General features: G+C 40.9%; 1 protein-coding gene across 4 annotated transcripts in view; it reads left to right on the top strand.

Annotated features, from left to right (window-relative positions):
* CTNND2 (catenin delta 2) overlaps nucleotides 1–22675 on the top strand; it is a 1151766-nt gene that overhangs the window by 733198 nt on the left and 395893 nt on the right. For all 4 annotated transcript variants that reach the window (XM_034761543.1, XM_034761542.1, XM_034761544.1 and 1 more), the window contains one exon: nucleotides 6288–6482. In XM_034761543.1, the coding sequence (XP_034617434.1) occupies nucleotides 6288–6482 (195 nt within the window). The remainder of the gene's footprint in view (nucleotides 1–6287; nucleotides 6483–22675) is intronic.

Here is a 22675-nt window from a genome sequence, read left to right as displayed (position 1 = left end):
CGAAAGCTTATGAGCCAATACTTCTGTTAGTCTTAAAGGTGCCACAGGACCCTCTGTTGCTTTTTGAACATGTGGACACCAAAACTGAATGCAGTATTTGAGTAACGGTCTAACCAATGTCCTATACAGAGGTAAAAATCACATCCCTACTCCTAAACCCTACTCCCCTGCTAAAACATACAAGCATCAGATTAGTCTGTTTTGCCACAGCATCACACAGAAAAATCATGTTGATTGGTTGTCTGCTATAAAAATATAAGAACAGCCATACTGGGTCAGATTAAAGGTCCATCTAGCCCAGTATCCTGTCTTCCAACAGTGGCCAATGCCAGGTGCTTCAGAGGGAATGAACAGAACAGATAAACATCAAATGACTCACTCGTTTTAAAAAACCTTAAAACTAGTGGATTTTTGCTGTGATGTGACCTTTGTAGGTTGTAATATATCACATATATTGGGAGAAAGCAGATTCAGAGGTGGATAAATGAGAAGAATGGTTGGACGGTGAGGTAGATTGGTATGAAGTTATGAGGATGGAGCACTAAGGGCATTGATACAGTGGAGGAACAAGATTTGGTATCAGATGGGTTACAATCGTTCAGTATGGAGGAGTTTTGTGTTCAGTTTAGGTTTAACTGATTAGTCTTGTGGCAAGGGACAATGGGAATGGTATTGGCCTAAAATAATTATTTTCATTCAGATAGAAGTGAGAGACCTACTAGCTTGAGAAGGTGGTTTTGTGGGAGGTTGTTACTCCTTGCCTTGATACTAGGGGAACTAGAGAGTATAACGACTTCCAAGCCAGGTAAGGCAGGGTGGTGTTTGGAGAGGTTGTTTATTGTTCTCTCCCTCCACATACATATCATACATACATACATACTCAACATAGTTGAGTATATCCAAGGTGGAGAAAGGGAGAGAGAGTTTGCCTTTCTTTAGAAGAAGGATCTTGCACCTTGTCTGGGACAGTCTTGCTTGGAACCTCAGCTATGGCCATTCTCATGGCTGAGAAGATTAAGCAACTTTAATATATGCAAAATATATGGATTGATGTTGGTGCCTTGGTTTATCTATGCCCTGTAGGTATGATATGTGGCTAATTAAGTTTTTAGAATCTTTGATTTATAATTGATGATGCTCAAACCCTTTTCTGTATAGCATAGACATGACTGGAAATATAGCTGGTCTTTATCTTCCCTTCCTTGTCAGTATTACTAGGGTTAGTGTTCTATTCTGTCAGCTTTTCTTTCCAGCATTTTGCTGAGGCAGTTAGGGCAGATAGTAAGTTGCCTTTGGCATCATAAGAATGGCTATACTGGGTCAGACCAAAGGTCCATCTAACCCGGTATCCTGTCTTCCGACAGTGGCCAATGCCAGGTGCTTCAGAGATAATGAACAGAACAGGTACTCATCAACTGATCCATCCCCTGTCGCCCATTCCCAGTTTCTGGCAAACAGAGGTTAGGGACACCATCCCTGCTCATCCTGGCTAATAGCCATTGATGGACCTATCCTCCATGAACTTATCTAGTTCTTTTTTGAGCCCTGTTATAGTCTTGGCCTTCACTACATCCTCTGACAAAGAGTTCCACAGGTTCACTGTGCGTTGTGTGAAGAAATACTTCCTTTTTTTTGTTTTAAACCTGCTGCCTATTAATTTAATTTGGTGACCCCTAGTTCTTGTGTTATGAGAAGGATTAAATAACACTTCCTTATTTACTTTCTCCACACCAGTCATGATTTTATAGACTTCTATCATATCCCCCTTAGTCATACCTTTTCCAAGCTGAAAATTCCTAGTCTTAGTAATTTCTCCTCATATGGAAACTGTTCATCAGTATACACATGACACATTGCTCTGTGTCTTGTTTGCTGAGATTGGGATTTGGATAATTGTGAGTTACTGGAAGTTTGATTCAAACACAACAGCGATGATGTTAGATTTAGGGGAAGGATCTTTAGGGTACAATGGGATCCCCATTGGAATTAGAGTCCAAATTGGCCTCAGTGACCAAAAATGTTTTTTTCCACCCCTCTATACCTGGTAAGATATTTGTGTCTGCTTTTCTTATCTCATGACCTTGACACTTTTCCAGACATTTTGTCCTCTACACTGGATTACTGAATATGATGTCTAGAACACTGTTTCTCAATGACCGGTCTGTGGACCGGTGCCGGTCCCTGAGATTTCCCTGATGCAGTTTAGAAAGGCAACAAGCCAGTCCCTGGTATCAAAAAAGTTAAGAAACACTGGTCTAGACTGACCCTTAAACATCATCCTTGAAGCTTCAGCTGTTGCAGAATGCAGCCATCTGCCTACTTTGTCCGGTTAGCACCAGGGAGCATACTATACCTGTTCTTTGCCAATTGCACAGGTTTCCTGTATGTTTCTGTCTGTGATTGGAGGTGCTAACTCTGTTCTATTGGACAACAAATAACCTGTAGCAATCCAGAAATATGTTTTAATAAATGCCACTGTCCTATGAGGATCAGGGGAGCACTATTGAGCTGGGGTCCATGGGATTTACTTCTAGATCCCTGAGCTCTGTACAATTTAAAGGCTCTGTAGAACCTGAAACCCATCCCCCTAGATTGGAACAGGCAATAGAAATTTAATGAGACTGAAATAACAATTTTTGTGGCCTTTTTCTGAGGGGAGTGTTTTGGTCCTAAAAGTCTCCAGAAATACAATATCAAAATCTGGGAGCTGATTTTCAGAGATGTTGAGCCACCTGTGGCTCTCATTAACTCTCAGCTTCTCTGAAAATCATACATATAGACTTTTTGATGGGTGGAATACATGCTTCAGAAATCAGTGTCTGTTTTTCCCTATTCTGATAGTTTTTGGCTAGCTGATTATTTTATTATTTTTGTCAGATTTAAAGTAAAATGTGAGGTAAAATCATGTTGCTCCCACACTTAGAATTTGTTTGACAAATTAAACCTAGGTCAGAATTATAAAAAATAAAACAAAACTTGAAAATAGGAACTGGATAATGAAAATGCTAATAGGCCAACAAGTATAGAAATATTAGCAAATTTCTCTCTTTCTTTCTCTAAAACAGTCCTTTTTGCAAGGCTAAAGTGCTGAAATGAATGTTCTGCCTTTTTGTCTCACAATAAAGCTTTAGTGTTTTGGCAAAAGGCCATGAGTCAGTCAGTCTGCTGCTAGTTTCCATTATTTCCTGTTCAAATATTGGCACTTGATTATTTAGAGTGAAAGTGGCAAAATCACACATCATCTCATAGGAATGAATCATGTTCCATGTTGCTACTGCACATGTTAAAGGCTCATATCAGTTGAAAGTACACATTTCTTGATTTATACAAGTACACATCTTGACAAGTGCTGTGCTTGATACTCATTTATATCAACCAAATTGTGCACTGATAATTATCAAATTATGCAAAATGATGTACACTGTACATAACATTATTCTGTATTTTCATTAAGTAACTCATCAACAGAAAAGCTGCAAATCTGTCAGGAAGGATAATAAAATGTAACTGTTTATATTTATTTGAATTCTCACCATCTATGAAGAGAAATGAAAGTAACTGATGTGAAAGTACAAATTCTAATAAAGTGATAAACCTGATCTCTAAAATATAATATCTGTTATGTTGTGTTGAGGTTTCTATTTTTCAAAATGTTTATTACATATTTTACTGACTTTTTGTCTTATTTGAGAATCTTTAGCAGGTAACCCCAAAATTATGGGGGAAAGAATCACTATTCACTACTTAGAACCCAATCCTGAAAACACTAGCGCAGGTTCTTCAAGTACATAGATAGTCCAAGTAATTTCAGGGGCTTCCCAGCTCTGTCACTTATCTGCTGTGTGACCTAGGGTGAGTCACTTCAGCTCTCTGAGTCTGTTTCCACGCCCATCCCTTGTCTGTCTTGTTTATTTAGATTGTTAATTCTTTTGGGGCGGGAGCTGTCACTTGCTATGTGTTTGTACTGTGCCTAGCCCAAGGGAGCTCTAAACTCAGATGGCCCTCTAGGTCAGGGGTTGGCAACCTTCGGCATGTGGCCCATAAAGGTAATCTGCTGGTGGGCCACGAGACATTTTGTTTACAATGACCGTCCGCAAGCACAGCCCCCTGCAGCTCCCAGTGGTCACGGTTCACTTTGTTCCCGGCCAATGGGAGCTGCAGGAAGCAGTGGACAGCACATCCCTGTGGCACGCGCTGCTTCCCGCAGTTCCAATTGACCGGGAACGGCGAACCATGGCCACTGGGAGCTACAGAGGGGCCATGCCTGCAGATGGTCAATGTAAACAAAATGTCTCGTGGCCCACCAGCAGATTACCTTGATAGGCTGCGTGGCGAAAGTTGCCGACCTCTGCTCTTGACAATACTATAATGAAAATAATAATAAAAAGGGATTATGTGGTTTTTAAAATTAAACAAATATATAAGGGATTGTAGAATCAGGATTTTAGGTCCTTAAGAGAAAATTTTTAGTGTTATATAAAAGAGGAGTTGAATTATGCCTTCTGATACAAAATTAGTAGCATAACCATTTTAAAATGTATTAAAAAGATTAAGATATGCTGCCACTCAAGTTAGTGGAAAAGTTCCCAGTGATTTCAGTGGAAGCAGGACTGAGGACTGAATCCATCACATCACTCTCAACAGCAGCACTCATTTGTAAATTAGTGAAAGAAAGGACACCATTTATAATTCTTAAGTAGTTAATTTATTTCTTTCAGAGATCACATTCTTTCTGACCAAAAGACTTATAGGGAGAAAGTTTGATAAATGGCTTCTAAAATGTTGCCCTCAATTTTTCACATATTTTTTTCAACACAAATGGAATTAAACAGAAAGCAAAATTGTTCATACAAAAACTTGGAAGTCATCAAGAACATGTTAGCATTTTTACGCCCAATCAGCAGGATGGTGAACCTTTCTGGAGGTGTTAATCTCCTCTGAGAATCAGGTCCAAAGAATTTGGGTTTGAGACTTTTGAAAATTTGGCCCACAATGCATTGCTGTTTTCTCCATCTGTGGTAATCGTGACCACTTCCTGATATCTACAGTAGTTGCAAATAAAGTCATCTTTGGAATTCTTGGTAAGGTATCCAGAACAGCAGAAGGTAACATGAGTTCTTGTCAATGGCTGTGGTGATAACAAATCACATACTGGATTGATTGATCGATTATCTACTGATCAATTATTGATCTTTCTTTCTTTCTTTCTTTCTTTCTTTCTTTCTTTCTTTCTTTCCCCCTCTAAAAAATCTGTTCTGTGTTGTCTCTAAACCTTCAACAGCTTCCCAACTCTAGAGAATGTGCTTTCATCTCAGAACTGTTGGGTATTTATTTTTGCGCCTTGCATTATAATATTTAGCAAAATGAAAATACTGTTTACCTTTTGTATGTTTTACTTTTGTATGGCTTCCCCCAATTTCATTCTTGGAAATAGATCACAAAGCAGATAAACATAACCAAGATACTTATGTTAAAAAGTGAAACAAATGTTTAAGCTAATTGCCAAATCTGGAAGTTTACAAGTTTCTCTGTTAATAACCTCATAGTAAAATATTACTTTTTATTATTAGAATAAGAAAAATAGGGATAAACTCTTCAGTCTTGTAAAATGCAGATTCATCTTTTTTAAAAAATATTTCTAACTACATCTTTAAAATATTGTATTTCCTGAAGATATGTTTAATTTATTCATCCCCAGAGGACTTAGTCTGTGAAAAGCCCTAGCAGTCTGGTTTCTACACAGTCTAGGACAAAAGTGCTCATGAGGCATATCTGCTCTGTCATACTTCACGTGAAGCAGTGAGAAGGTCTGCTTTGATGATGTGAACAACACATTTATTCATCAGCTTTAACTTATTTCATTTGTAGATTTACCATGTGGACACAGCACGTGGGGCTAGTTCTGGCTTTCCTCCTCATATTTCTAATTTGGCAGTTAAGCCCTTCAATAGGGTTCCCCTGGATAAGGCAACTTGCCATGTTTGTTAGTCCCTGTGTGAGAAAATTATTTTTATTGGCCCTGTACAGTATTTATTTATCTCTGAAATATCTTCTGCCTTTTTAGGAAATCAGGTTTTGAAGCAAAAGCAGACAGTTGGGTGATGCCGATAAGATGATTAATTTGCATCACTGGTGCCATTTCATGTTATTTTTCTTTGCATTTTAAAAATTCTTTGTTTTGTTTTTGTTAAAAACAAGAGTTGTCTTCAAATATGCTTTTCGTCAATTTGGATCCTGTTTCATGGAGGATTTTCTCTCTTAAATTTCCTGTATAAATCTGTTTGCAGCTGGGTCTCGGGCATCTTACAGCAGTCAGCACAGCCACCTTGGCTCCGAATTAAGGGCGCTGCAGTCTCCAGAGCACCATATAGATCCTATTTACGAAGATAGAGTGTATCAGAAGCCCCCTATGAGGAGTCTCAGCCAGAGTCAGGGGGACCCTCTGCAACCAGCACATACAGGAACTTATCGCACTAGCACGGGTAGGTGGAAATAATTTGTAAAATTGTCTTTTATGGATGGTGTTTTACTTCAGTACTAAATCTCTAAATTTTATTGGTAATGCTAGAAAAGTTTATACTGTATTTGTAACTTGAAAAAATGCCTGATACAAATTGCAAAAGGCATTGTTGCAGATAAAAAAGGCAATCCCCTCTACTTCCTCCCCCTCCCCGCCCCCCCAAAAAATCTCAGGCAGAAAAATCTTAGCATTGGGACTATATGTTTTGTGGTTTTAGTATTTTTGTCTCTTGTGGTGATGTTTTCATCAAGCTTTTAAATCCCTTCTTTAAAGAAATCTGATTGTTTTCAGATAACTAATCTAATTGCTTTCTCCTGATAAAATTTTGTGTGAGTCTTAAAAAGGGCTGCAAGGCATCTTCCTCGTGAAAATAATGGAACATTTACATTTTTGGAACTGAAGCAAACCAGAACCAAATGCGTTCTCTGTCTTTCTTTCTCTCTTTCTCATATTATATATATGCAAGATACTCATACACTGTAGACATACAGATATGAATCATAAAGCTTCAGCATACCAGAAAAACAAAGCTGTCAATATCACTGATTCATCTGTAATGTAATAATGAATGATCATCCATGTTACAAGTTAGTGTACAAGTCCTATTTGCAGAGTGTCCTCTCAGCTATGTAAAATAGCTCTATATTTGGGAATCCACAAATAGATATCAAATCAGTAGAGGTACTTAATGCACTAAGGAATCAGAACGCACAAGCGTTAGAGCCAAAATAGTCTAAAACATGTAGAAATATTAATAACTTACATTAAGAATTTCAGTATTGAACAAATTTCTGACATGTTTTTCTTTGTTGTATCAATCAGACACTGGAGATTTATGTCTCTACCCAAATCAGAAGCTTCCATTTAGAATTGACAGAAGAAGTGAAGCAAAATTAAAAATATCTGCAAAACTGACTTTTTGCTTTAGAACAAGTTGTCAGGCTTTTTTTTATTATGTTAGGACCCAATCCTGCATTTCTCGCTTATCCCATTGCGTGCATGGAAGTTTGGGTTACGCAATGAGTATAAGATAAAGCCCTTAGAAGGGATTCAGAGAAATGTAAAACCCTTTGTTGCTTAATTTAAATTCTTGTAGTATCTGGTTATTACTGGAGAATGCCACTTAGTTAATACTGTTAAATGCCAATGAAAGAAGCTAGCATTCTTGTACAATATAACTTTTGCGTGGAATCATACTTATATCCAGACATAACAACTCTGGTATTAAAAGAATAATTGGGTTGTGAAGTGTAGCACAGGACTCCTGCCTCAGTTGCTGAGCAGGAGGGGAAATGATCAGTGAATGAGGCGGCTGTTTGATATTCATTTTTATTCTCATCATTCAGCATGTGGCCTGAGACTTCATACACTGCACATTTTCCAAACCTTGCCTTAAATAATATTCTTTTTTAATTATGTATTGGTTTTCCAATAGCATTCATCACAGGACTATCTGATTGCCCCATACCCATTAATGGATTTATCTTCACAATACCTCTATAAATATTATCCCAGTTTTACAACTGGAAAACTGAAACCCAGAAACTGATTACTTAATTTTCAGAAGTGTTGGCTCATGGAAGTTCAATGGAGCAGTGAGTGCTCAATGCCTGTGAAAATTTGGCCATAATCTGACCCAGGTTCACAGAAGTCTGTTGCAGAGGAAGAAATAGAACCGAGATCTAGGACCTGGAAACCCCTTAGGCCAGTGGCAACCTGTGGCCTGCGGACCACACGCGGCCTGTCAGGATAATCTGTTGGCAGGCCGTGAGACAGTTTGTTTACATTGACTGTCCACAGGCACAGCCTCCCGCAGCTCCCAGTGGCCGCGCTTCACCGTTGCCAGCCAATAGGAGCCATGGGAAGCAGCGCACGCCACAGAGACATGCTGGCCGCCACTTCCCGCAGCTCCCATTGGCCAGGAACGGCGAACTGCGGCCCCTGTGAGCTCTCGGGGGGCCGTGCCTGTGGACGGTCAATGTAAACAAAATGTTTCAGGTACATCAGTGGATTACCCTGATGGGCCATGTGCCGAAGGTTGCCAACCCCTGCCCCACACTCAGACCCTCCACACTTGGATCCTGTCTTGCTGAGCCTGTCTGCCCACACCTTGTGCACCTGGCATGGAGAGGCAGGGCCCTGGGGTATTTCTAGGGCAGGTCCAGTCCTTGTGCTATGTCAGGGTTGGGTGCAGCCTTACCACTGAATCCATGTCCTGGGGGGAGGAGCTGCACACAGATCTCCCACCTTTGTGCAGCCAGTGGCCTGTGCTCCTCAGTGCCATGATGGAGCCTCCACATTTATTTGACAAATAACATTTGCGGAATTCTGCAGAATTTTAAAATATTGTGCACAGAATTTTAAATTTTTTGGCACAGAATACCCTCAGAAGTAACTATACAAAGAGAAAAATTACTGAGGCAGGAGATCTTGCCTTGTTTCATTCATGCATGCATGCATTTTGTGTGTTGCTTCAAGGAAGACTGGAATCTTTCACAGTCCTGCCTTCTTCCAAATATATATATATATATATACACACACACACACACATATACTGCACTTAGATAACCCGTTGATTGTTAGATTATATAATGATCCAGTGTGCATGATTAAATAACTTATTTTTGATACTTAATACATAGGAAAATTAAAACAGTCACAGTAAGGTGCATCTGCAATCTAGGGATTGTGCTGTGCCAAAGTTCAAATTTATTTAATCTACAGTTGAGGCAGCAGTACACAAACAAACAAACAAACAACACCTCTTCAGCTCGTTTGTGGAGTGTGTTGGACTAGTATTTACAAAACTGTTAGCTTACTCAGGTTAGTTGACAGTCAAGGAACTTGAGTTAAAACAGAAGCAAAAACTCAAATCTTGACATCCCTGTTGTCCACAGCACAGGATCTACACATTGTTGTCTTTTACAGTGGGTTGTCAAAGCCATGCCTCCTCTGGTTTGTTGCACATTAGGTTTTTTTGAGGTCCATCAGGCTGTATGTGAGCTGCACATTAGGTTTTTTTGTAGGTCCATCAGGCTGTATGTGAGCTTGCTGACAGATATTTTTGCTTTGCACTTCTGTCCCATTTCTTGCCTTTTTTCTACAAAAGGGAACATATGGCTCACAGTGAGTGGTATAGAAACATAAATTTGATAAAATAACTAAAAATGTTAGTCTCTATAAAAATAGAGTAAAATATTAGAATGTTTTAGAAATAATCACAATTCAGGGTTCAGTGTTTCAAGATTAGAGTCATATTTTTATTATTTAGAAAACTACAAACTTTCCAAAGAAAATTAGACATTTTCTTTTATGCAAATACTGAGTCTGGTTTTTCTCTCCCTTTCCCCTCGTTTTATACCATTGTGACTCCACTGACTTCAGAGAAATTGCTCCTGATTTACAGTGGGTGTGAGGGAAGAAATAGCCCCACTGAATAAAATACTTCATTGTAATCCCTGTGGCAGCATATACAGTTAACATCTTTTTTGTTTTACTTCTCCATTTAGATATAAAATCAGTAATGAACTTGAAATATTTTTTTCTCATAGAATAGGGTAGTTTATATCAGCAATGAAATTTAATCTAAAATGACAAAACAAAAATTAAAAAGGTTATTTTAAATTTGCTTTAAAACAGTGGTTCTCAAAGCTGGTCTGCCACTTGTTCAGGGAAAGCCCCTGGCAGGCTGGGCCGGTTTGTTTGTGGCGAGAAGTGGCGCGGTCCGAGGGATGTGCTGGCCGCTGCTTCCCGCCGCCCCCATTGGCCTGGAGCGGCGAACTGCGGCCAGTGGGAGCCGCGATCAGCCGAACCTGCGGATGCGGCCGGTAAACAAACCGTCCCGGCCCACCAGGGGTTTTCCCTGAACAAGCGGCGGACCAGCTTTGACAACCACTGCTTTAAAAGACATATTTTACATGCATTAGAATGTCTTTTTCAGCAATGTCTATGTTTTGAGTTTATCAGCTCTTGATCAAACTGCTGTCTGCTGTGTCATTTTTAGTGTGAAGACTAACAGCTTCAGACCACCAGAGCTTATTCATATTTAAATTTGCTGATAAAAATGTAATGAAAGCTATGCAAAATTCTACTTCTGAAATGTGACTCTGTAAAAATGGCATTGTCGAATTCCAATTTTATTGTGTTTCAGTGGTTTCCTTATTAAATATGCTCAGTTTACAACTAAAAAGATTATTTTCTTCCAGCTCCAAGCCATGCAAACTCAGCTTGGTTTTGGGGAGTCAGGCTAAGGATTCCTTCTTTCTCATGCATCATCAGTTGTATAAAGTGTGACAGACCCAGAACAGTGGGGTACAGGAGTCTGGTAGAGGGCAAATATACTGGTCACTGGATGAGTAGTTTTCTGTTCCCTGAGTGACCAGAGCAGGGGCTGCACTAGAGTAATCAGGAACCTCCTAGAACCAGTTAAGGCAGCCAATTAAGAAGAAGCTCCTAGAATCAATGAAGGCAGGCTAATCAGGGCACCTGGGTTTTAAAAGGAGCTCACTTCGGTTTGTGGTGTGAGTATGAGGAGCTGGGAGCAAGAGGTGCAAGGAGCTGAGAGTGTGTTGCTGGAGGACTGAGGAGCACAAGCGTTATCAGACACCAGGAGGAAGATCCTGTGGTGAGAATAAGGAAGGTGTTTGGAGGAGGCCATGGGGAAGTAGCCCAGGGAGTTGTAGCTGTCATGCAGCTGTTACAGGAGGCACTCTAGACAGCTGCAGTCCACAGGGCCCTGGGCTGGAACCCGGAGTAGAGGGCAGGCCCGGGTTCCTCCCAAACCTCCCAATTGACCTGGACTGTGGGTTCTTCCAGAGGGGAAGGTCTCTGGGCTGTTCCCCAACCCACATGGTGAATCTCTGAGGCAAGAAAATCCGCCAACAAGTGCAGGACCCACCAAGATAGAGGAGGAACTTTGTCTCAAAAGATTCTGCAGGCCAATTTATATCCAGTGCAGAGCAATAGTGTCTTCACTGAGGTGGTATAAGTACATCTAATCAACATGCAATTGGAACTTATAAAACAATCTTATTTGTGATGTGTGAGCCAGATAAGAATACAACTCACTCATATCTGTATGGACTTTGAGGTGCTAACAAGTCAAATATTTTAAAGGGTGGGATGTGGAATAGTTTTTTTTTCACTTCAGCAATTGGATATGACTGTGAATTATCCACAGGGAGCACCTCCTTTGAGTAAGAAGGTGCATTTTTTACATAGTCACTCTTCAGAACAGTACTTGTACATTACTGAGAAACTCACTGTTATATGTTATTTCCTTATAATAAACGTTATCAGCTGAAAAGAGAATCTCAGCTTCCAAATATATTCTTCCAAATTTCTTTTGCTGGTGTTCCAAATTATCACTTAATGCAAAACAGAAAAGAAATCATTTTTTGTTTAACTACAGTTTGGGGAATGTTAATTTCAAAAAAATCTTTTTCTGTTTTGTATGATTTCTGTGTTCTTCACTGGTCAAAGAGCAGCCATACAGTCCTAAAGTGCAATAGATATGTTCTAAATATCAAGCATTGCTTCTTGCTGTTTTGGATTGTATCATTCTGTTTTTGCTTTGGCATGAATTAATGTGTTCTGCAATGGCATACTGTGATGCAACAGCTGCAGTTTAATTGAGGACCACGGTGGTAAATCACACGCCATGGAGTTATGGATATAGGACCTAACATATTCAGGGAAATAGAAAAAAGGAGGTTATCCATACCTCCACATCTCTGTTAGTCCACTAACATTATGATAATAGAACTGTTCTGCTGACTGAGACATCCAGGCTTATAACCTTAGAAAAGGAGGGAAATTCAGAAGAAACAAATAAGGATTTAAATATTTTTCATACTAAATAAAGTAAATATGCGATAGTATAGTGAACTGAATAGTGAATAATGAAATCACCCCAAATTGATAGGAATTCATATTCTCAGTTTAACTGGCAGCTCCTTTTTTATTTCATTGTTTTATTTAGGTTTTCTTTTTGTATAGATTTAAATCCCTATTGCTTATTTTTACAAAATTACACATTTATCCTGGAAATAACATTTGATTCTGATCTCACAGTGGTTTTGACAAATGTAACCCCAAGTATTTGGATGGAGGAATCCTGATTAACATCTGAGTAAGTGAGCTCAGAATCAGGTCTTATGTGCCAAATTCTGCCCTTAGATACATGAGGTTAACACCTACTGATGGCAATTGAAGTGGTATATGCAGGTTAGTCTTAAAAATCATTTGTCAAAAGTAATATTAAGGTTCGTAAGAGCATCGTCTCCTCTTTCCGCTATATGGAGGGGAGAGAATGTTACTTGCACAAATCGCTGTTCAGGGGCCAATAAAGAACAAATCCATCTTCTAGTACCAATCCTGAGTAGCCCCTCCACATGCAGATTACTTCTCATCCAATTCCACTGAAAGGGGATCTCCTCAGAGAAAGGATGTAGATTTACCCCTAAGTATATAAGGTTATGGAGGAAGGGGAAGCAGAGAGACGCTTCATTTCCCTATTGAAAGATACCCTTTGGTGTGAGCATCGTGTGGTTGTGGCTGCAGGTATTTGGGGTTGGGGGAATGAACAAGCAGGGAACGGAGCCAAGATACAGATACTCTACACAGAATCTTTGTAAACCCTTTGTAGCTCATTAGCAGTACCTGTTTTAGTGGGGAGGGCTTTGTGTCCTAAAACATGAAGGTGTCCTAACATCTATGGGGAAAATCCCAAACACCTTAGGGTATCCCAGATTTCACAGGATAGAGTCCTATTTATATCCCCTATATATTTATATCCCCTACTTTCTTCCTCTGTCCCCCAAAAGATGAGTCTTCAGGAAGTTTATGATTTTGGTATCTCTGAAATTTCGATTTAAATTATTCCTTTGGTTCTTTTGTTTTGTTTGTTTTTGTTTTCTATAGGACAGCATGATGTAGGCCATACACTGAAATATATTCAAGTATCTTGATATTTCGTTACAAATCGAGGTGTAAGAAGTTTGATTATAAAAATCACAATAATACCCTGGAAACTCAGTGAAATTCCTTGTAAATCACAGCAGCCATAGTTTGTGGAGACAGTGCCTACACTGTGACCGAGAATGTCTGTGTATCTGTTATCTATTTACAGCATCTGTTTAGTCACAGACACTGGGTTTGATCCTGCTTCTATTAGACTTCTGTCATGCAGGACCAAGTCCACTCTCTTTTATTTACTTGAGCACTGTTCAAAACCGCAAAAATATAAAGATGTTCTTCAGGATATAAAAAGTGATTTGAATGCTAGTATGTTTGTGCCTTTCATATATCTCTGTACTGTTAAAGAAAACACAATACTGTGCTCAACTAAGCTATCCAACAGTGACATTAAGAGAATTCACACTCTTGTTAAATGTTCATTATTGCAGTAATATTATTCTTAAAACTACTTCATTGAGAAATTACGAGGCCATTCCACTTTTGAACAAAGGGTCATCTTAACTATGTTAAAATTATTATTGAGAACTTCTGGCAATATCTTTTTTCTATAGGATACCATATTTCAATGATCTGCATGTAGAACTCCCATTGAGATCAGTGGGATTTTCACACACACAATGTATATGTCATCTTCTATGAAGGGTTTGTCCGTGTTGTCCTCCCTGACATCCTTCCCAGCAGCCAGCAATCCATGTGTGCCCACAGCTCCCATTGATATATCAGTGTTGTACATACCACACGATCAAGTCCTGGAGTGCAAATATTATAATTAACTTAACTAGTACAATAGTTCTTGATTACCAAAAAACAAACAAAAAAACCCTCTAATTTATAATCAACTATATGCCATTAAAATATAATTCTAAAGTAATTCCATCTAATAATATATGGATTGTATTGTAACAAAATTGCAATATTATTCATTTATTTGTTTATTTATTTATTTATTGAGAGCATAGCACTTGGCAGTGTACAAAGCCAATTGGGAAGAGTTCACAGTTTAAAGGAAAAGGAACAATTCCTACACATAGTGCCTTCAGTGATCAGAAGGTGGCTTTAGTACAAAGCAATGCAGGATTGTTGCTGTGTTCAGTTTTTCTGGGATATTTTTGGTTAATAAATGAGACAGTGCTTTTTGCTGATTAATGTTGGACAGATGGGAGGAATTGTATTTTTAATGGAGGGATTTGAAAAGAGTAAGGGTCAAGTTAGTGTGAAAGGGTTGGAAGTTTGGTTGTAATATGCATTTCTCAGTCACATTACCCCAGCAGATTTGCTTTGGTATAGGAAAGCATAACTTTTTATAATGATTATAGTTATTATGTTTGTGACATAGGATTTGCATGATTTTGTTAACTTAAAGGGTCACATTTAAAATGTTTCTCCTGGCCTGACAGTTTGACGTATTTCCTATATAAGGTGAGAGTCACCCTATGCAAAGGACTAGCTCAAGGCAAATGCACCACTTAACTCCCCTCATAAGGACTAAAGTAGGGTTACCATTCGTCCGGGTTTCCCTGGACATGTCCGGCTTTTTCAGCGTTAAATGGCCATCCGGGGGGGATTTCTAATCAAGTAGAAATGTCCGGGATTTCCCCCTTCCCCTCATGTGGAGTGCGGCGTGGCTGATTGGACGCCTGGCCTGATTGAAAGCCGCTTGCAGCCACTAGGGCCTCTAGCAGCCAGAGTCCCTCCCGCTCCCTCCTCCCCCACAGAGCAGCGCGGCTGTGTTTGATTCCATGTGTAGCCTGCATTTCTCCCTCTGCCGGGTGAGTGGGGAGAGCAGGGCAGGCGGCGGGGTGTGTGTGTGTGTGTGTGTGTGTGTGTAGAGGCTGCAGGGGCAGGGCAGGCAGAGGGCGCAGAGCGAGTGGGGAGCAGGGGGCACAGAGGCTGCAGGGGCGGGGGGTGCAGAGGCTGCAGGGCGAGTGGGGAGCAGGGGGGCACAGCGGCTGCAGGGGCGGGGCAGGCAGAGGGCGCAGAGGCTGCAGGGCAAGTGGGGAGCAGGAGGCTGCAGGGGCGGGGGGCACAGAGGCTGCAGGGGCAGGGCAGGCAGGGGGTGCAGAGGCTGCAGGGCGAGGAGGAGCAGAGCAGGCAGGGAGTGCAGGGGCTGCAGGGCGAGTGGGGAGCAGGGGGCACAGAGGCTGCAGGGGCGGGGGGGCGCAGAGGCTGCAGGGGCAGGCAGAGGGNGCAAGGGCATAGGGGCTGCGGGGCAAGTGGGGAGCAGGGAAGCACTTAGCAACCCCCAACCAAGATCAGGGAGGGAGGAGGGGGAATGCAGGGTGCTCAGAGGAGGGGGCAGAGTTGGGGCAGGGACTTTGGGGAAGGGATTGGAATGGGGGTGGGGAAGGGGCGGAGTTGGGGCGGGGCTGGGGGCGGGGTCCTGTGGAGTGTCCTCTTTTTTTAAATGTTTGAATATGGTAACCCTAACTAAAGTAGTACATAGGGCTTGTGTTGCACCATTGCTCAAGGGTCAGTTTCCACCCATAATGGGAAACTGGTTGAACTGGTTAAATCTTTCAACTTCATTGTGTAATGAGCTTTGCATTTCATTTCTTTGTCTCTCTGTTTAAATACTTGCATAACTTAAGAATTAGTGAACTAAAGAGCATTTTCTATAAAATTGGAGGATGAGAGCAGTACAGTGGGAACTGAGCAAAGGTCTTGAAAGAGGGCTTTTTACCAGCCAGTCAGAATCACCAGCTGTTTATCCCATTTGGACACAGAGAGTATAAAGCACCCAGGGTTTGGAGCTGAGAAGCACTGCTGAACCACAACATTCTGGAAACAGCTGATTCTAGGAATGCAAGATGCAGGCATTTGAGAAGCTGAAGAACTGGAAGATTTAAGATACAATCAGACTTTGAAGAGGAATAAGGAAACTCTTAAGTATTTACAAAATGGAAATTTACAAACTGTGTCCTGATTAGGCTTTAGATAGCAAAGAAAGTTGATCATTTCCTCAGTCTGGAATCCCATAAGTGTACTCGATAGTGGGAGTTTGATATCTGCAGCATTACCAGATGCATCCCTAGAAAAACTACCTTGATCTAAAATTCAGAATTTTTACTTACTTTTTTCTTTATATACAAATTCAACTTTAAGATGCATCATTGCATGTGAATATTTGCTTTTATTCACAAAGTGCATATGTGCTACCAGAATTCCTAAGCCTAATAGGTAACAAATTAGTGTAAATTACAAGTTGACATAAACTAGTAGCATACGTGAACCCATAATAAAAACAATTACTGTTAAAAAAATGTCAATTCTAAAATGGTGGCTAAGTAGGTTATTCCATTTGCTGAGGCTCAAGATATGTGGTTCCTCCTCCACATTTTTCTGCTGGAATTGTTGAACTAAAGGAACATTTTTTTAACTATCTTGAGCAAGGATATAACAACTCTAAAAGGGGTGGTTGAGACACTGTATAACAATTTGACAAGTCTACAGACTAAAATGAAACAGCTTAGGCAAAAGGAGCCTTGAATAGTGACCGGATCCAGACAGCTCTGTAAACAACAGGGTGACTGAGAAACCTAAAAGACAGTATTTTTCCTGACTGAGAAGGAATATATGAAGAGTTTCAGTTTCTGAAGAAAACATGGATACCTGCTGGAATTGATGTCAGAAATATCTAAAAATGTCCTTTCTTCGAAAGTGGAGGTAAAAGAGCACATCACTGCAGAGAGAGCCTCAGTAGTTTAGCCTGCAAAGATTATTGCCACCTCCATTGGAAGCAGGATTTATTGGACGTAAAAAAAAAAATTCAAATTTTGCTTGTGAAATTCCTTTTGACTCTAGAAATTAGTTTTTTTTTTTCCTTGTGTATGAAACATTGTAGAATAACATTAATGGTAAGGAAATGACTGTAAGTGCATAGTACTGCACAAGTGAGAAACAGACAGTACTTCAGTATCAGGGAATTTGAACCAATTTATGACCTTTATTTTGTCTTACATTTTGTAGCTGCCAGTGATGTAGACCAGCGATGAATTGACACTCATACCATATTTGGAGCTCTACTGAATGTGCCCAGTGGAACAACTATTGTAGTTGAAAATCAGCTACCACTGGTCTAGGAGAGGGGATTGGAAAATTTGTAAAGCTGTGATAATCCAGGCTATATAGAACATAAACAGATGTTACTGTTCAGGGCAGAGGAACTGCCTCTAACCATATAAGAGAAGTGTCTGATAACAGAAGAGCCCCACAGTAAGAATTTTATAGCATCTTTGCCAATAATGTGCCAGACCACTAGCCAACAAGTAGACATGGTAGCCCAGGTAGAGCCAATGCCAACTGATACATATATACATTAACCACAAAAAAATTGAGGGGGGGCAGGAACCCTGTAAATTGGAAATCAGGATTAAACCAACTAATTCTGAGCTCAGCCTTGTGAAAATACTTGGGACTCACTACAAACAAGATGTAGGCTCCTTAGAAAAAAGGCTAAGCAAATTGATTAAATTGTGTGGGATCCCCTGTACCAGAGAGTAACTGAAATTCTAAGTTAACTGGTTTTCTTGATGATAAACCAGTTGATCATTTAGAGTCTGTCATACATTTTAGCTTAAATAAGATTTTGCTTTTAAAAGCTCAGTGGAAGTCATCTAGACATCTAGGATGTATTTCCCTAGGGTTTTTTATGAGAAGATCATGCAAGACAGTATCAAAAGCCTTACTAGAGTCAAGATATACCACATATACTGCTTTCCCTGATCCCCAAGGCTTGTTACCCTATCAAAGAAAGCTAGAAGGTTGGTCTGACATGGCTTGTTCTTGACAAATCTATGCTGGCTGTTAGTTATTACCTTCTAGGTGTTTGCAAATTGATTGCTTAATTATTTGCTCCATTATCTTTCCAGGTACTGAAGTTAAGCTGACACATCTGTAATTCCCCAAGCTATCCTTATTTCCCTTTTTATAGATTGGCATTATATTTACCCTTTTCCAGTCCTCTGGAATCTCTCCCATCTTCCATAACTTTTCAAAGATAATTGCTAATGGCTCAGATATCTCCTCAGTCAGCTTCTTGAGTATTCTAAGATGCATTTTATCAGGCCTTGGTGATTTGAAGACATCTAATTTGTCTAAGTAATTTCTAACTTGTTCTTTCCCTATTTTAGCCACTGATCCTATCTCATTTTCACTAGCATTCACTACATTAGATGACCAATCACCATCAGCCTTTTTGGTGAAAAACTAAACAAAAATGTCATTTATCACTTCTTCCATTTCCACATTTTCTGTTGGTTCCTCCCCCGCCCCATTGAATAATGGGCCTACCCTGTCCTTGGTCATTGTCTTGCTTCTAATGTATTTGTAAAATGGTTTCTTGTTACCTTTTATGTCTCTAGCTAGTTTAATCTCGTTTTGTGTGTTGGCCTTTCTAATTTTGTCCCTACATACTTGTGTTATTTGTTTATATTCATCCTTTGTAATTTGACCTAGTTTCCACTTTTTGTAGGACTCCCTTTTTTTTTTTTTTTTCCTCTTGAAGATCTCCTGGTTAAGCCAGGATGGTCTCTTGCCATTCTTCCCATCTTTCCTATGCAGTGGGATAGGAAAGATAGTTTCTCTTGTGCCCTTAATAATGTCTCTTTATCAAACTGCTAACTGTCTTCAGTTGGTTTTTCCCTTAGACTTGCTTCCCATGGGATCTTACCTACCAACTCCCTAAGTTTGCTAAAGTCTGCCTTCTTGAAATCAATTATCTTTATTTTGCTGTTCTCCCTCCTACATTCTTTAGAATCATGAATCTACCATTTCATGATAACTTTCACCCAAGATACCTTCCACTTTCAAATTTTCAACCAGTTCCTCCCTAATCAAATCTAGAACAGCCTCTCCCCTAGTAGATTTCTCTGCCTTCTCAAATAAAAATTGTCTCCCATGTTATGCTTATAAGAAGCACACAGGATCTTTTTCAGGGAAAAAGGCAATACAGTGTATTTGTGAGAATACAGCAGTTAGCATATGCTTTCCAGTTACACACTCATACACTCTCTCTCTCTCTCTCTCTCTCTCTCACACACACACACACACACACACACACACACACACACACACACACACACACACACACAGAGCATGCACACAGTCCTGCCAGTTGATGTTTATAGTTACCAGTCCAGAGTCTGGATCAATCTAGTGGCCAGCAGATTGGTCGCAGAGGGGAGCCGGGCTCTGTTGGTCACGATGCGATGCTCTTGAAGTTGTGGCAAGATGAACCCAAAGTCCCATGGCCAAGCACCCTGTTCTTATAGTCTTTTTTTTTCTCTGTTGAAGTCTATGGATTTTGCTGTGTCAGTTTGTGACCGGTTACTCCTTAATTGGTGTTATCTTTTGATGTAAATATTCCAAAACAGCTCTGAGAGGGTCATCCTATCCTGGTTTCGATTTAATCAATTGTCTCGTCTTTAGGGGTGCCAGCTTCCACCTCAGGATCTTCAATCTGCCCTTCCTTAATTGTGGGTGCACGTTGATAGTTCTCTGGTGTCATTAAGTCTCTTCACTCCTTGTTCCTTGACCATCTGGCTATAACAATGGCCTTCACACCTTATCTTTTCCTGATGCATGCATTCCTCATTCACACAAACAGTCTTTTACAGAGATCTTCAAAGGTATACAGCAGTTTTTATTTTGAGCAAGAAAGGCATTGTAAATTAAACCTTGCTAAATCTTGTAATCAAAACAGTTCACGTTGTGGCCCTTCAACATTCCTCTAATCTCCTTAACATGGACACATTACAAGATCCTTTCTCTTACTTACTAAACCTTAAAACAAAGAAAGGTATATTTAACTAGAGTTCCTAATTTATAATACATATAGGAAACCATAGTAGACACTATAACTTATCCTAAAACAAAAGGGGACCATAATCAGTCATAAAGATTGTTCTGGTCTGTCCCTGCCTTAACTTCAGTACAGACACTGGCAGTCTGTCGGATGCGTTTCTACCAATGTGCCAGAGGGTCATTCCTTTCTGCTATTCAAAAAGGGTGGCTGGCAGGTTGATCAAATCATACATTAATTCTGATAGTACAAATATAAAATCCTGCTCCTACGCCCATACTGTACAGTCCAAGAACTTATTGGATAATCTGTGCCTTGCTGTGTTATTTTCCCAACAGATGTCTGAGTAGTTGAAGTCCCCCATCACCACCAAGTCTTGTAGTTTGGATGATATTTTTAGTTGTTTAAAAAAAAAAAAGCCTCATCCAACTCTTCTTCCTGGTTAAGTGGTCTGTAGTAGACCTCTACCATAACATAACCCTTGTTTTCAACCCCTTTTCTCCTTACCCAGAGATTTTCAACAAGTCTGTCTCCTATTTCCATCTCAACCTCAGTCCAGGTGCATACAGTTTCTATATGAGGCAACACCTCCTCCCTTTTTTCCCTGCTGGTCCTTCCTGAGCAAGCAACCTTCTATACCAATATTCCAGTCATGCATATCATCAGTCTGTGATGCCAACTATATCATAGTTGTGTTAATTAACTATCATTTCAAGTTCTTCCTGCTTCTTCCATATTTCTTGCATTAGTGTACAAACATCTAAGATACTGATATGATTCCCCCATGTTCTCTTGTCTTTCTCCCTTATCCCTACTATAACAGCCCATGCTTCCCCCAGATTCCAACCCGTCTCCCAGGTCTCCATGTTTTTAACTTACTTGCAGGCTTTTGTCACCTGCAGGTGACAAACCTAGTTTAACCTGCACGTTGAACCAAGTTTAAAGCCTTCCTCACTAGGTTAGCCACTCTATATCTACGTATATATGGGGATATACCTATCTCCTAAAACTGGAAGGGACCCTGAAAGGTCATCGACTCCAGCCCCCTGCCTTCACTAGCAGGACCAAGTACTGATTTTGCCCTACATCCCTAAGTGGCCCCCTCAAGGACTGAACTCACAACCCTGGGTTTAGCAGGCCAATGCTCAAACCACTGAGCTATCCCTCCCCCGTTCCCTGATAGGTTGACCCCATCTCTGCTTAGTAGTCCTTCTTCCTGGAACTGCATCTCATGGTCAAGGAAGCCGAAGCCCTTCTTGCAACATCATCCTCACAGCCAGGCATTCACCTCCAGGATGCATCTGTCTCTGCCTGGACCCTGTCCTTGACCAGAAGGATTGAAGAGAACACCACCTGTGCTCCCAACATCTTCACCCTTACTGCCAGAGCCCTGTAGTCACTTCTGATCTGCTGAGGGTCATACCTCGCAGTATCATTAGTGCCCACATGGATGAGGAGAATGGGGTACTAGTCAGAAGGCCGGATGATCCTTGACACTCTCTGTAACATCTCAGATATGGGCCCCTGGCATGCAGCACAGCTCCTAGGATGCCATGTCAGGCTGACATATGGGCCCTTAGAAGAGAGTCGCCGACCACCACTACCCTAAGTTTCCTCCTGGGAATGGTGGCTGTGATCCTCCCAGCTTTGGGGGTACTTGGCTTCTTCTCCTCCACCTTTTGGGGGTGATTCCTCATTGCTTGTTGCCAGGGCAGCATAATAGTTCTTAATCACTATAGTGGGTGGGTTGGGAGTAGGGGTTGATCATTGCCTGCTTCCAGAAATAACCAGCGTCCTCCCTGTGTCAAGCAATATCCTCCTCCCCTGGTGGTGTGACTGCAGTCTTCTCTAGCTGGATAGCTTCCCAAGCCTTAATGTCTCTATGTGAATACTCTCAATTAATTCCTCATGAGCACGGATGCTCATCAGCCCAGCCACCACCTCCTGTACCAGCCACCACCTCCTGTAGTTCTCCCACCCGCTTCCTAAAAGATTCCACCAGCAGACATCTTTCACACTGGATGGTCCCCCCAGCCTGTCTTTCTGTGAGTGGGAAATGCAGGATACAGTCTGCAAATCTACACCAGAATCTATGTAGAGCAGGGGTGGGCAAACTTTTTGGCCCGAGGGGAAATTGCATGCAGGGCCATGAATGTAGGGCTTCTGGGAGCGGCGCGGGCCCCATGGTGCCACGGGGGTGGCAATCCCGCGGGCCAGCTCCGAAGCCCTAACAGTGTAGAGGCATCCATGGTCTCGTTGTCTGTCTGGATCCAGGTGCAGGTGGAAGAGACAGGAGCAGTGCTGACACTGGCAATGCAGCCCTTCCTAACCATAGCAATTATATTACAACTCCCTCCTACAAATTCCTTCTCAAACGC

This window comes from Trachemys scripta, chromosome 2, assembly GCF_013100865.1.
Source record: "Trachemys scripta elegans isolate TJP31775 chromosome 2, CAS_Tse_1.0, whole genome shotgun sequence".
Taxonomy (NCBI): domain Eukaryota; kingdom Metazoa; phylum Chordata; order Testudines; family Emydidae; genus Trachemys; species Trachemys scripta.
This window is presented reverse-complemented; position numbering and strand designations above follow the sequence as displayed.